The sequence below is a fragment of the Haliotis rubra genome, unplaced genomic scaffold (genome assembly GCF_003918875.1).
Source record: "Haliotis rubra isolate DU_JTF1 unplaced genomic scaffold, ASM391887v1 Scf361, whole genome shotgun sequence".
Taxonomy (NCBI): domain Eukaryota; kingdom Metazoa; phylum Mollusca; class Gastropoda; order Lepetellida; family Haliotidae; genus Haliotis; species Haliotis rubra.
The window spans coordinates 87702-103701 of record NW_025767037.1 but is presented as its reverse complement, the minus strand read 5'-3'; the positions used below and the strand labels follow the sequence as shown (position 1 = coordinate 103701).

General features: G+C 39.2%; 1 protein-coding gene across 1 annotated transcript in view; it reads right to left on the bottom strand.

The window, feature by feature from the left end:
• LOC124285512 (protocadherin Fat 1-like) overlaps window positions 1–16000 on the bottom strand; it is a 196513-nt gene that overhangs the window by 163646 nt on the left and 16867 nt on the right. Inside the window, 1 exon segment of the mRNA XM_046721752.1 lies at window positions 4199–4514. Within this exon segment, the coding sequence (XP_046577708.1) occupies window positions 4199–4514 (316 nt within the window).

Below are 16000 nucleotides of genomic sequence, written 5' to 3'. Positions count from 1 at the left end.
GTTGTGAAGTCTATATAAAGTAGACTGGCTGCCGTCAACGTATGTTGCTGCAAATCATCTTCAATGCTGACAGGGAAGGTCTCTAACCCCGTGAAGGCAGCCAAATCACGTAGGTCCCGTCTAACTGGACTGTAATTGAGGCTTTCCTCCCTCGTTGAAAGGTTGTTGTCATTTGTAACCCATTTCCTGACATGTGAACTACGTCCGCCTTCTGCACAAGGCGTTGTCTCTCATGGTCCAATCAAAATGAAGCATTTTGATTCCTTTAGCTTCCCGCGATGTGACGTCACATGTGTAGCAGCAAAAAGGTCTTTGTAGAATCTAGTGCCGCCGTTGATATCTTATCAACACTCGGTCTTGTCCGTAGCCTTCAGGAGTTACACGAGTGACCACGTGTATAGAGGGTTGAATGGTAAATGCGCGAAAATTTTTGCCACGTAATACCGATGTAGGTAGGCTGTTTTCCTGGCTGCTGTGACTGTTACTTCAGTCCTGAAGATACTGCAGTCGTCCTTTTATACAGATGATCAGCTGAAGAGTACACCTCCTCAGTGCTGCTACTTGTAAACTGCATTCATCGATCTCAATGAAGCGTCGTAAATTACCCTCTTTGTGTTGAAACACACAGGTCCTTTTAGAGTTGATGCCCAACTTTGTTGTAAATTCTACACAGGGAGTCGTTGATGATTTTGTAGTTTCATAGCCTTAGCAAGGCTGCTGTTGAACCACGCCACTGTGAATACCTGCAGATCTGTACGGAAGTGAAGATCTCTATGTGGCCATGAGTCCCGTTATTATCTTCTGATGTAGATATATCTATCTAAATTTCTCAACGATGTGAATCCTGTCCTGGGATTCAGTCTGAAGGTCCGCGCAGGTGATGAATTTCGGATAAGAGTACCCCTCTTAAACTTCAACACGTGTCCCTCAGTCTTTGCGCCGGCGAAGATCTTTTCCTTCGAGGGTGACGCTAGGTCCAGTCCATTAGCCATCCAATATATTATCTCTGAGTCCGAAATGATGATACCGCCATCGTCCTCTGTATCATGTCCACTGGTATATGATGGTTGAATATCCTTGGCGATCTGCGTGGCGCTCTACGTGGCGCTCTACGTGGCGATCTGCGTCTGTATGGCGACCTGCGTGTAGGTGAGCGTCTTCTTGGCCGGGATTGCCTTCCTGGCAATGTATTCCTAAGTGGTGAATCCCGTGACGATCTGCGAGGTGTTGTTGATGCCCTTGAAGATAATTCAGATGACCTTCGCGCGCAGGTGAGAGATTTTGTTGAGGGTCTGAGTCCCGAGACATCTCTCTAGTCCTTCTGGGTGGTGTAGGTTTCTTTCTCTGTGAAGTGGGTAGCCTGCGTGAAGGTTCTTCATTAGCCTCATCATCTGATGACTATCTCATTGGTTCTGAAGAGTGTGCCGTCCTGCGCGCAGGTTTGCTGACGTCATGTAGCATAGATCTGCTCTTAGTCCTAGAGCTAGATTCTCTGGTAGGCCTCTCAGATGTATCATCAGTGTGGGTCCTTCGTGCAGCTCTGGATCCTCTCTGAGGTTGATGACTTGAGCATGAGAGCCGCCTGGCTATCCGTCATGCGAGGCTCTTTCTTGGTCGGATGAATGTCCCTTCCTTCGCTAAGGTTCGCTGATCGCCATGCAGGGTAGGTCTGCTCTTAGTCCTAGAGCTAGAACCTCTTGTAGATATCTCAGATGCACCACCGGTGCGGGGTCCTTCGTGCAACACTGCTCCCTCTTGTCGGTTGATGACTTGGGCATGAGAGGCGGCTGCCTGATCATCATGCAAGGTCCTTCCCCGCGCCGGGCGCTTCTCCATCAGGTCCATCATCTGTTGGGAGAATTGCTGCATGAAGGTCCCGGGGTTGAATGTCTGCGATGATTGTAGAGATGACGCATCTGATAGGGTATCGATATGGTCCAGGGATCGCTGTACCTCATGGGTACCTGCTGCCAGTGTGTAGAAGGTAACTCAGACTGCGCTGATAATGTTGCTGACGCTACCTTTGCTGAGGCCTGGCGCCTTCTTCTTATGCAGTATCTCTGGGATGAGGATAGGCGGTTCTTCTAACAAGCCTATTTCTTCCATCGCGACAATCTCGCCGGAAAGTCCTTGTAGTCTGCGATGAGCCCCCAGTAGATCTCGCTGAAGCCTTAGTAGTATAAGGCTTTTCTGCACTTAAGATGACCTCTTCTTCTTCATATGGGTTGAGGAGTTGTCCGACGTAGAAGATCTTTTCTTCGACGTAATGGCGGACTTCATCCCACCCCATCTTCTGAAAGATTCCGCAGGTCACTGGATGGTAGTATGTCGTGGTGACAACGACAAACAGCTCTTTAGGGACTCAGCCTGTTAGCCATGACTTGTAATTACAGCCATCTAAGTACAGAAAAATAATAATTATTAAATTCCAAATTTGTTAAATGCTGACACAATTTACAGCAAGAGCTGTGCACATGTTGCTGTGCACAATAAATGCGGGTCTGCAGCAGAGAACAAAACCTGCAACGAAAACAGGTTTTCATGAAATGTAAACAAACTGAACAATCATGTAAAAACCGTGAATAAACAGTCAAATTACGAATAAATTTCAAACCATATTGTAGAAGGATACTCCCTAAAACCTTATAAGGTAACTTATAGGGAAAATAACTAATTAATCAAAGGATATAGTCCCGTATTGGAGACACTGGTGCTCTTCCAACCGTCCACTAGGGCGAAGAAGGAGAGAGTGAAGCGTGGGAAGACAGGTGGCTCTGTTTTCCCGCCGAAACCAGAGGGACATAACTCGTGGTGATTAGTGATTTTACGTCTGCTATTTTGAAAGGGAGCTACAAAAAGGAGATACAAGTGTTCCACTAACATTCGGGAAAGGAAGGAGACAAGCAAGGAGACAAGCAATAATACATGCAATAATACATGAGTCAGGATAAGGAAAAATTATAGTCCATCTCCAACATGAATACCATGAATTGCAAAACTAAAATCAAAATTAGTTTATCAAATATCAATACAGTACTCATCAATGAATATCCTGTACCCAACAATATCTGTTGTTTTTATCTTTTATACCAATCATTGGAATTTGTTTTATTTGAGACACTATCATGATGCTATGTGAACAAGTGGACATGTTTAATGGAGGGGCCACATTTTGCAATTTATTTTATAATTCTTTATTCTTATGTGGAGACAAACAGACTGTATTTGCCAACACAAAAGCAGTCCCCTGACCACAATTTCTCCAGAAATCATTACCACATACCAGTAAAATGCATGCCTACCACAACATGAAGGCAGATTTGAAAAATATGAGCTGCAAAATATGTCAATTACGCCATACAAAGTGTGTCACTATGTCATAGTGTTTGTCCCAAAATAGTACCTAAGTTCATAATTGGAAACAAGGGATGGGAAACAGCAATGCCTGACTTGGATGGTAGCAATGTCTTTCCGTTAGCCTCAACAAATTTGCAGGAAATAGCTTATAATGTTTAATCTATTAATCTTTTATTGTTAACAGTGATAGATTTAATCTGTGAATGATTTTGACATGACTAAGTAAATATTTTGGATTCTGGTGAAAGAGGAACATAACATGTCAAGGAATCTTATGATTTCTGCTTTGGGAAACACACAAACAATTCTTAACCAGTGTGGGAATAACAGAAACATTCTTCACACATATTTCTGGAAACAAACCAAGATTAAAGACATCATTTCTGGTTGCATTAAAATATTAATGGTTTGTCGTGTTTCCTACTCTTTCCGTTGACGTGATGAGTGTCAGTTACCTTTTCAATCATGGCCCAACAATGGCATGCACGTTTCATTGACCTAAACGAATATTCAACACTGTAAATCTGGAAAGTTTTGTATATAGAAATTTTAGTGCAATGATAAGGTTATATTTATAGACCAAGAACAAACAAACAATTTTTATTCACTTCCCGACCTTGTAAAACCAGCCAAAGTTGTAAATAAAACTTTCTAGATTCTAGATTTCTAGATTTTCACAGTCTATGAACTTGAGAAAGATCTTAATCGTTAACTTAACTGGGCAACACTCATAAGAGCTGTAAAGTGATATCAAATATGACATCGTTGAAATACCTAACCGTGGAGCTGCTTCAAAACAATGAGTTGCCACAAAACAAGCTTTACATATTGATTGACTGACCTTGAGTGCTGTGGATTTTGAAGAAGTGCTGGGGATCTCCTCCAGTTATCTGGTAAGTGATTTTCTGTGTGTCACTCAAGTCACCATCATCGGCTTCTACTTGAATTATCTCCACTCCTTCCCTGCTGTTCTCAGGTACACTCACATGATATATAGGCTGACGACTAAGAGGGACATTATCATTTTCATCTACAATTTTAATAAGAACTTCCTGACGTGCAAACTTTGGCACAAGTCCTCCATCTTGGGCATATACTGTCAGCCAATAATGAGAGATGGTCTCTCGATCAAGTACTTGAGAAGTTCGGGATAGTTCCTGAAAAGAGAACATAAGACAGATTTAGATATACCAAACAAGAAACAGACAAATTTTAGCTATGCCCATGCAGCTTTTCATGCTGAACTTGGGTAAATATTTCATAGATGTGGTCATGAGACAGATCACCGAGTATACATAAAAAAAATCCAACAAACCCAATACAGGATAGACAAGGTACATTTAGACTTTGTTTTGTGGTTCCATGAGGAAATCCACTGTGTGTAATCCAGAATCAACGCAGCATAACCTCCAACAAAGTCACAATTGTGGTTGTACAGTTTTGTATCATGAAGCATTAATGTTGCACTAAGATTGGTACATGTATTTAGTTTTCAATCTTCAATGAATACCAAAAAAACTGAACTTTGTGCATTACAACAAACACATGATAAATAGTATGGTTGGGGCAGCTAATTAATATACACTGAGAAACATATCAATAAGCAATGTGAATGACGTGAGGAAAACACTTAAAGGTTAATACAGTTACCCCAAATCCTTAGTATTGCATGACGCTTTCTACTAATTCTAGTAAAAGATACAAGTCTGAGATAATAAAGCCCATAAAATACAAGACCTGTACACATGCACAACAACTCTAAAAGCAGTGGAAATGGATTTGATTTTCTCCAGTGAGGAGGCTATTACATCTATGTTCTCTGTCAACTCAAAACTTGATAAAACTGTACAGTCTCCTAATCTTAAAATTGTATTGGATTTATGTTTGATAAGTAGGTAACTGACCCATGCCCTACTTCACAACAGACCTCAACAATTGTAAAGGGGTGCTTGACATTAAAGATCATGAAGGGATGTTTGATCAGCAAGTAGTGCCCAACCATATGGATCGTAAAGGGGTGTTTGATCGGAAAGCCAGGGGTACCTATCTCTAATGATTGCATTGGGGTACCTGACCCTAATGATTGTAAAAAAGGTGCTTTTTCGGACGGGGGTTCTAAGGGCTATGGATAGTGTTGTGTGGAACCTATACTAGCCCTAATACAACTACCCCAAAAAAATCAAGGAGGCACATGAGAACCGAAATAAGCACATAAGTAAACTGCACCTAATAAACTGCACTATTGCCATAGATAAGTACTAAAATTAATGTTCTCATACCTCCTCATTCTATGGCACTACAGCTCACCAAATAATCAGCATTGCACTTGTCTTATTCACCTGGGCCCCGTTTCACAAAGCTCTCGTAAGCCTAAGATTTTCCCGTAGCAATCATACCTCCTATACTGTAGCATAGACTTACTTTACAGTCGTGGCCACGATAGCTTTGTGAAACGGGGCCCTGGCTTTTATTCATTTTAAGACATATTAAGGGCAAGTAGAATTTCAAATACAAGATATTTGAAAGACCCATTTTATCCCACATATTCAACTCAATGCTGAGTGTAAACATGTATTCATCATATTCGCAATTTTATAAATGTCACCCAAACTCATTTACTTTGGCCATGTTTGATTTCCCAAAATAATAATGAATCAAATAAACAGGAACCATTAAAACCACCAAGCTTCAAACATACTGGTAGGAAGTCTGAAATGCCGTTTTTGATGGCTTGAAAATATATGTTCTGAGCCTGAACTGGAAAGACTTGCACCAAGATATTATCAATGTCTTTTTCTACATATGGACCTTCAAGACAAATATAGTAGAGTGCACTTCTGAACATTTCCACCTGTGCTCTGTTATTTCAAGGCAAATGTAATCTAAAATATGATTGTCTGTCATAATTTGTATGTTATTAAGATTTTATGCACTTTCGTGGTATTCTAAAATGAAAACACTTTTACCAATGAGGGATCAACAATGTTCTCTCAAGCATCATCACCTTGGTCATGTGGCAAGTTATTTGAATTCTGCAAAGTTAACTGAATAGGCAGGAAAATCAATTCAGCAAAATGTCTTGTCTATGTACCGGTATGTATGATTTCTAATATGAAAATGTGATTTCTGTTTTCTGGTTTGTTTGATGATATCTTGTCCAAACATTAGTGCACAATATGCACAACCTCAAAAACTATAGTAGTTTTATAGGTAGTTGAACTTGAAGCTGACACAAATAATGAAGAACCAACATGGCTGAAGCTCACTACACTTTTGAAAACATTGAAAAGGGGAAAAGCAGTTGCTTGTATTAATGTTCAAATCCTTGTACGGAAAAGCGCCAGTATACCTATCTGATCTTTGCATGAATATCAGCCACCAAGGAACCTTAGATACATCAACACAACATATGTCAAAGTCAGTTGTTGGTCGGACAAAGACATTCAGAGACATGTCTTTTCAATCTGGTGGTCCATCTTTATGGAACAAGCTACCACTGTCTCTACGATCAGAAGAGCAACTGAGTACTTTCAAATCAAAATTAAAGACTCATTTATTCTCAGTAGCCTACCACACCCAACAGCGATTTTGAGCAACCTTCTGAAGGATGGATATTAGCTCTATACAAATGAATATATTATTATTGTTATTATTCTAGATCGTGGATTTGGAATCATGTTAGTGGTCTCACTTTTCTTTTCTAGGCATGTATTTCACCATTACATTCATTGAAAGATGGATGCTCCAAGGTTACCATTGGGCATTTATGATGAAAGGTCACCTGCAAAAGGTCAAATGGGTCATTACCATTATCACTTGGACATTATCAGCCAGACATTGGAACAACAGCTAGCAGACACCTAATTCACAAATTGGTTCTCCATCAAATTAAGTGTTTCATGTCAAAGGAAAAGGTCAGCTGGTGACATCGGAATTGGGTAGCTTAACATCAGAAACATTACAATGAGAGAGTTTAAATTCAATATCCCATCAGCAACATCTCAGCCATAATATGTATGAACCCCAGAACCATACTTGGGCTCATATCGTCAAGATTTAGAAAGCACCTACCGCACCTCTAAGATATATTGCACAGGTACTCAAATGTATCTAACAAACACACATTATTATAATACTGAAATAAAGGGGCATTTTGAAATTGATGGTTTTCTATGCCATTTTGAAAGCATTTGACTTTTGTATTATCTCTGTCATAATAATAGATGTGCTTTGCTGGTACCTACCCTGAATAAGTATCCTTTGAATTCAGAATCATGAAGAATATAGAAAAAAACAATTAGACCCTTTACAACTTATACAGCAGACCCTTGCAAAATTTGCATAGTAATGGAAAAAGACATCTGCACACATGAAAACACCCCAGACGAAGGATATTCTTGCATCAATGACCATGCCTGAACTTACCAGATAACAAAGAAATCTTTATTATTTGCATAAACATGATAAAGGGTACAAGAGCTCATAACAAAGTATACAATGATCAAACAATTTGCATGTGAGCTGCAAAGCAGGACAGGCTTTTCTCTAAGAGGTTGGCTATCATCTTAATATGGACCAGGATGTTGGCCGATGCAGAATGCAAACAACAGACAGCAAATTAAGATGCCTTAGAAGGAACACGCCTGCAAAATATCATTAACATTGGTAGTGTTTCAGCAATATCCTAATAAAAAAGCTGCATAATATTAATAAATATACTTTTACTATAATCAGAGGCAAAAGTTACTGTGACGTGAAACCTTTTCATCGGTAATCTTGTGAACAGATTTATTCGTTTGAACCAGAGAAAGAGTGTCTAAAAATGGTTGAAGAAACACAACCTAGCAGTTATTTAAACTGCTAGAAATTTGCAGAAAAATCACCAGCAATGGGCTCTTTAGAAGAATATGTGGAGCACATTTAGAATTCAGAACAACTTCTCGTGAGGACGGTCTCTGCTGTAGATCAAGAGTCTCAAAGGTTAGTTACCAATTTTGTGAGAATCTACTTGACACGAACCCGCAACATTCAGATTGTTAGTCTGACAATTAACCAACTGAGCCACATCCACACTATTACCATGATTACATTTAGTATACACTTATCTGGTCATGCCTGAGGGTTATGGATAGAACAGAAAGGGTCAAATAGGTCACAAACAATAGATCAGTCTGTCAATCCAAATTGGCCCAAACGTTAATTTAAGCCAATCAGAGTGAGTGAGTGAGTGAGTTTAGTTTTACGCCCGCTTTTAGCAATATTCCAGCAATATCACGGCATGGGACCCCAGAATGGGCTTCACACATTGTACCCATGAGGGCAATCAAAAGCCGGGTCTTCGACGTGACAAGTGAACGCTTTAACCACTAGGCTACCCCACCGCCCCTGAGCCAATCAGAAGGTCGGGCGCGCTTTGTGGATTTGTCAGTCTTACATCCGGGACAAATGATGCCTCTGAAGTGATGTGCATACGAATAATATCATTATCACTCCTGATATCCATTTCGTACAATCAGGACAAACGATTTGAGAAATTTTATTGAGAATTGCTGCAGATGTGCTGCTTCTGGGGAGGTCCAAATACATTCATGGGGACAACACCCTTTTCCAGATTCCCAAAAGATCAAATAAGCTATGTTGTGATTGATTTGTATACATTAAAATATACAGACAACAAAGGGGGACAAAGAAGAAGACAGAGGAAATATTTTTCTACCTTGTTTTTATTCACTATTCTATGTATGCAAACATCAACAACAACATTATTGGTTTAAACTTAATCTGAACAACTGATGAATAACAGATGGCAATGTTGAGACCACTGACAATTTATTTATAGATATCAACATGATCTGCAACCTACATATGGGCTTTTGTTTACAGGTTTCATAAAATTACGATGGGGACTTTTTTTTTAATATGAAAAAAAAACAAAAACAAATCAAGAAATGATATTCAACTACCCTTTCCCCATCTGAGTTTTGTACGGAGATAGTGGTTCGAAAGAAAATTTGTTTCCACTTCCGGCAGCTGGTTGATTTGACATTGGGCATGTAACTTATTTTCATTCACTATGTACAATCTGACAACTAATATTTTTCATTCACTATGTACAATCTGACAACTAAAACATATCCAAAATCAAAATACATAATACTTTCTTCTTTAAATATTTTTCACAAACAACGGGAGCCAAAGTACCAACACTCAAATTTCAGTTGGAAAGTACTTCGAAAGCTGTACGAATTACATAGAATGCATCCACAGAGGTACAGATAAGCTCCGTATCTGTGTAACTTACGCAAACATTTATGTGAAAACTCAATTCCTATTAAGTCTATTGCCTACAAGTACACTTCAATTTTTGTAAATACTCAATATATTTGATCTTACATGCGTTCACACAAAAATGTCAAATCTTAGCTTGCGTACCGATGAATTAATTCCTGTCAGCAAACCTACTAGAATTTGGAGTAAGCAGACTTTGCGATATGCTACTGATGAAGGTTACTGAGGATAGATAAAATTACTGAAATATATTGAGAGGTTCCATTTCAGCACATGAACTTAGCAACATGCAGTCTATCGTTTCTCATATTAAAGATCAAATATAAATAACAAACACGTAAACCAACAGAAAGGCGCTACCTCCAAGCTTCAAGCTGGCCACCACATTGAGCATTGTTGAGGTTCCTGGTTTCAGGTGATAGGTACCCCAGCATCATGTACAGCTTCCGCATGGCAAGAAACACAATCAGCCTAATCAGGTCAGAAGTGTTTAACTCTTTCAACACCATTCAACCAGAGGCATTTACTGCCGTGACACCGAGTTCCCAGAGACCCTGAGGTCATAAATGAAGCCTATGTTTATGAAGGAAATTATAAGCTTGTAAAACGTTATTGCTACTACATCCCATACACCATTTAAAAGATCTAATCCTACTGTTGATAAATATGAAGTTTATTTTTATAATATTATTCAAATAATACAACTACAACTTAAATAAATGAATTTTTGAATGAAAATGCAAGCTTACATTTATAACGTCCACATAAACCACGAAAGAAGCAAAAACTATGGCGATTTTTTTCCATTTGTGACATGTGATAACATGCCCGTGCCTTTTTCTTTTATATTTTCATTTTTACGCCATCAGAAAAATTATTATAAAAGATTTCTTAAATAATATGTATGGTCGCCTATTTCCCCGATATCTGTGGCTTTCCTCACCGGTAACATGACATAACAACGGAAAATACCTCCGCTTTGCTTCTTGATATGCATAACATGGTAGGCTTAATCGCTTGATGTCGGGCATCGCTCCAAAGCTCTGAACATCAACAATATCACTGTACCCTTGCCAAGAGTATTTTCACAGTTGTAAGAAGCGATTTTATTGATAAAGATTGGTTTCTAATGACGCTTTTCGCCACAGTCTGCTATAAGGGTCGTGGATTGGTCAAAATCAGACACGGACCTAAGGCAGCCAATCATATTACGCCAATGGATACCGTCCTCGAAATCCAAAACCTTCAGATTTAGACAAAAGTTTTGGGTAAAATAATGCTATTCTGAACATATTAAGCAAGAAATCGCTACCTGTACATAAATTATGGAACTTATTGGACGATCGTGGCTAGGTTATGACCTGTGACAAAAATGCTTCATGTATATATTTTCGCGATTAAACATCGCGGTCCGAAGACTGAAGACTGAGGCGGCGAGCCGCCGAGATGTCACTTCGTCAGTAACTTGACTTGCATTACATGATCGCGACAAAAAGAGTGAAATAGTAATTTCATATGTACGCTTGACAACTTTTATGAATGTTGTTGTTGATTTTATTCATTAGTTTATTCAGTTTATTTAATGAATTCTAAAACATCGTTACTTTGCTCTTTCACAATGTTATTGTAGACCCGCCTGTCAAGCATGTGTCCGAGAATCGTTGTTTTCAATAACATTGCGAAAAATAGTTTATAATTTTAATTCAGCTGATAATATATGATAAATTGAAATTTAATATGTGTTTTCAGACATTGCGAAATGTGATAGATTTAATATATGAATCATAAGTCAGGTAGGTTCCTAAAATTATGTCTCATTTTGACGTGACTACTGCCTGGCCGCTTAATCGGCCTCCGGTGTCTGGGGACTCATAACGTTGTGGCCGCTTAAGCGGCCTGCGGTGTTGAAAGGGTTAAGGCTATTGTGAAGGAATACAAGGATGAGGTTATCATCTGCCCTACCACTCCAGAAGAATGGGCACACATTGAAGAGGTCTTCAGAAACAGGTGGAATATTCCTCACGCCACAGGAGCTTTAGATGGCAACATGTGGCCATTACAAAACCTGCCAAGAGCGGCTCATTGTACCACAAGTACAAGGGCTTCTTCTCTGTGGTCCTCATGGCCCTTGTGGATGGAAATTACAAGTTCCTGTGGGTGGACATCTGTGCCCAACAGTCACATGTTTCAAAGCAAACCTAAAGACATGCCTTTTCTCTATGTTTTACAAGTGACTCCTAAATTCTATCTTGTTCATGCTTATGAGCATGCTGTCGCTAGGATTTAGCACAATACAAATGGACTAATTAATTAATGTCTGATGCTCAGATCTTCAATGAGTGCGAGCTCCTGTATTGAAGACGGGAGTTTAGGATTTCCTTATCCTCCCCCCGTAGCACAAGATGACAAGCATATGCCATGCTTTATTCTGGGAGATCATGCTTTGGAATAAGGACCTTCTTGATGAAACCGTATGGTCATAAGACTCTCCAGAGAGACGAGAGAATCTACAACTACAGGATCTCCAGGGGCCGATGGGTAGTGGAGAATGCATTTGGAATCATGGCCCAGAGATGGCAAATCCTCCTCACCATGCTGCCAATGCCTTCCGTTGTGAAGGACATTGCCATACCTAATGAGGATCCATTATCATACTCTCCACAATGGTATGGTGGATGAGGAAGATGAGCAGCACAACGTGGTGCCAGGTGGCTGGAAACAACTTGCACAGCTTGAAGATGTGCAACATGTTGGAGGAGGAAACAGAGACACCCAGGCTGGAAAGAATCAGCGAGAAATCCTCAAGTATTACTTCAACAACCCAGTTGGAGCCATGCCCTGGCAGAACAGGATTATGGATAAGTGACATATGGACATTCAATTTGCTGACTTTTTATCATTGATAAGGTTTTTATTCCATCTTATGTAATTCCCATCCAAATATGACACCAACATGATCATGTTATCATGATATAACAGTCAATTTGTGTCCTCTGAGTTCTCTACGCTCAATTAAATGTATTTCCAGTTTTACACTAGTTTTGTTTTTCTAGGGTGCTTTTTTGTTTCAATTATACACTATAATATCAACATTTCACTGCAAAGAAAATTATACTAAGGTTCTATTTAATAAATTGATCACACCCACAACAGGTAACATTTCAAATCCACATATCTTTATTAGTAAGACTCCCAAATGCTATCTGATGTTTCAGTGACAGGTGGCTATGGTTTTATGCAATTCGGCTGTGAGTGAATGAGTGAGTTTAGGTTTATGCCGCACTCAGCAATATATCAGCTATATGGCGGCGGTCTGTAAATAATCGAGTTTGGACCAGACAATCCAGTGATCAACAGCATGAGCATCGATCTGCGCAATTGGGAACCGATGACTTGTGTCAACCAAGTCAGCAAGCCTGACAACCCGATCCCGTTAGTCGCCTCTTACGACAAGCATAGTCGCCTTTTGTGGCAAGCAGGAGTTGCTGAAGACCTATTCTACCCCCAATTCGGCTGTGTTCTGATGACATCAGGGCTCATTTCAAGAGCATTCGGGATGTTCTGATTGTATTTTAGGTACATTTGAGATGTATTGCAACTGTAACGATATATTCCGATACCTTTGAAGAATATTCCACCTGAATTTCAGCCCCACTTGAGATACATTCTGACTCGTTCGCGACGTTCTGACAGGATTTGAAGTGGCTTGCCTATTCCATTCTCATTTGATTACGTTCAGATTACTTAGAAAGCAGTAAGAATACTTGGAATGCAGTAAGAATGCACTTCAAATGCCGTTTGATATTTTTCCACTTTGAACATACCGCGAAAGCTTTGAACATGTTCACAACATTCGGGCATTTTACAAGAATTGACCCGAATAGCTGGAATGCATTCTGAATGCAGTGGGAAGTTTTAAAATGCAGTACAAATTTCCAGGAATCTCCATTCAGACAACATTCCAGCTCATTCCGCTTCAAGTTTGAAGTGGGTATACTATTAGGCACACTCAATAGTCCCACAAAACAGTCTGACGTCAAAGGGAATTGTTTTGCCAATGATCATGATGTTTTGGGGAACAAAGTTTCACAAACCACGTCATTTGGTATTATGATGTAATTTGTATATTTTGGTGCTGAATTCTGCCCACCACACATTAAGACCAATGGATTCGAACCACACTCCTCCAACCAGGTTACAGACAGCAACCATTACAATCCGTATCATACCTAGCAACAGGTGTCAATGCAAGAACCATTCCACAATATCTATGTATTCATAGCATACTTACAAGACACCCGACAGCCAATTCTGATGCCAAACATTGACGTCTCTAGTGGAACACACAACACATGCAAGGAAGAACACTTGAATCGAGAAGACGCCAGGACACATGTTTACCATGTTTACAGGCATACTGGTGAAGGTTACAATATGCCATGTTTTCTGGAAAGGGATCCTTTTGGAGACGGTGGCACTATGATCAGGGATGGGATAAACGCTGCAGCAAGGATGCCAATTATTGTGACTGAGGGGTACTTGAATGCTGTGAGATTTTGTAAATGGCCACTACACAATTTTTGCAACAGAACAGCCCTGGACTGACATTTCAATATGATAATGCCATTGTGTTGTACAGTAGCATCTTAATCAGAATGTTAATGTGTTACCCATGCCCGCAAAATCGCATGATTTGTCAACCACGGAACACATCTTGGATGGAATTAAACTCAATGCAGGAACTTCACCAAATCCTTCCTCGGATATGGAATGATGTTCCTTTGGAATTTTATCTCTTCTCAGTGACCTCAATGAGGCAAAGGTGCCAGGCCTATATCAATCTGCCACCAGATGTGTACAAATGCTGCACGCATTCCTTACCTACCTACATACACCGCCAATCTCAACAGCACATCATACTTTTGATCTGAACCAACCATGTGCACTGTTCTTATGAACTGTTGATTGCTAGCATAACTTGAAACATTTCAGATTTTAAAACTTTTCGTAAAACCTGATTTCTAAATATTCTTTTGAACAAATTCTTAACGCAAAATTACAAGGAGCTGAACAAAATATGATGCCTTCATTAGAAGAAATGTTCCTGCCAAAATTGAAGCTAAGACAAGCAGTAACAGAGAAAATATTGTCAATGTTTGCATGAACGAAGCTCAATGAATTGGATGCTTCCAGTGAGATAATTTGAAAGCATGGTAGAAATTCCTTTGCTTGCTCAAACATATTTATAGTCCTGCATTAGCTAATCTTAATACATAATATACATATTACTTGATGTTGGCTTTGTACTTCAGATTAGTACACACATGGATGACGATTTTTTATGGGTGCAAGTTGATACACATAAACAGTCTACACTTGTCCAGTTTCTGATGCAAAAATATTTTTGTATATAATATATATATGTTGTGACAAATTCTATCCCAAACCATAACAAATACTTCAAACAACTGGTCCCAACTGTGTTTTGACATTCAGATTTCAGCTTCTCTACAATTGATGCTTTTCCACGTGATAGACAGCTTATCTTGTGCAGTGCGGGCATGTAATTTGCATCCTGCAGATAGATAATGGGGTCAGGAAGAAGTAAAGTGTTTGCTGTGACATAAACTATCACATTTTTCAAATCTAAACAGTGGTATGCTAATATGTTCAAATTATGTTGTCTTTGTGATTGATATATACCAAAGGCAATCTGGTTAAAGTGTACAGAACTATGTCTGTTAAAAAGGAGGATTTGCACTACAAAGTTAACGTTCTACATTTTAACCTATAATGCGAGCCCAAGGTGAGGTAATTGTGGGGCCTTTTCAAATATAATAAGTATCATGATACACAAAACTGATACGCAAAATGTATTCCAAGTGAGTCGATACACATGATGTTAGTCTTTACTCATATCAAGTTTAACCTCCTAGATGACGAGCTTTTACATTTTCATGTTTTCACAACATTATAGTTATACATTAAATGTAAAAATGGCTTGCCATAAAGGATGAAAATGGTTTTCCTCTCTGACGTCAAATGACAGATAGATCCACGCATAAACAAAGGGGCATAATTTCGCTATGCTTAACACTAAGGTCATTGTCTCTTCGAAAGAAATGGGTGTGGATAAGGACTCTTATATTTTTTAGATGTTTTGTTCACGGTAAACCTAACTATTCTACTACAAAATCCACATTGTAACCGGGTATGTTTGGGTAGCATCAAGAAATTATGAAAACGCACAACATAAGAATTAGGGCTCCTGATAATTTTTCATGATATGTACTCCTTATTTTTTCAATATAGAAGTACTGGAAAACAATAAGAGTACATTTAGAGTACTGAATGG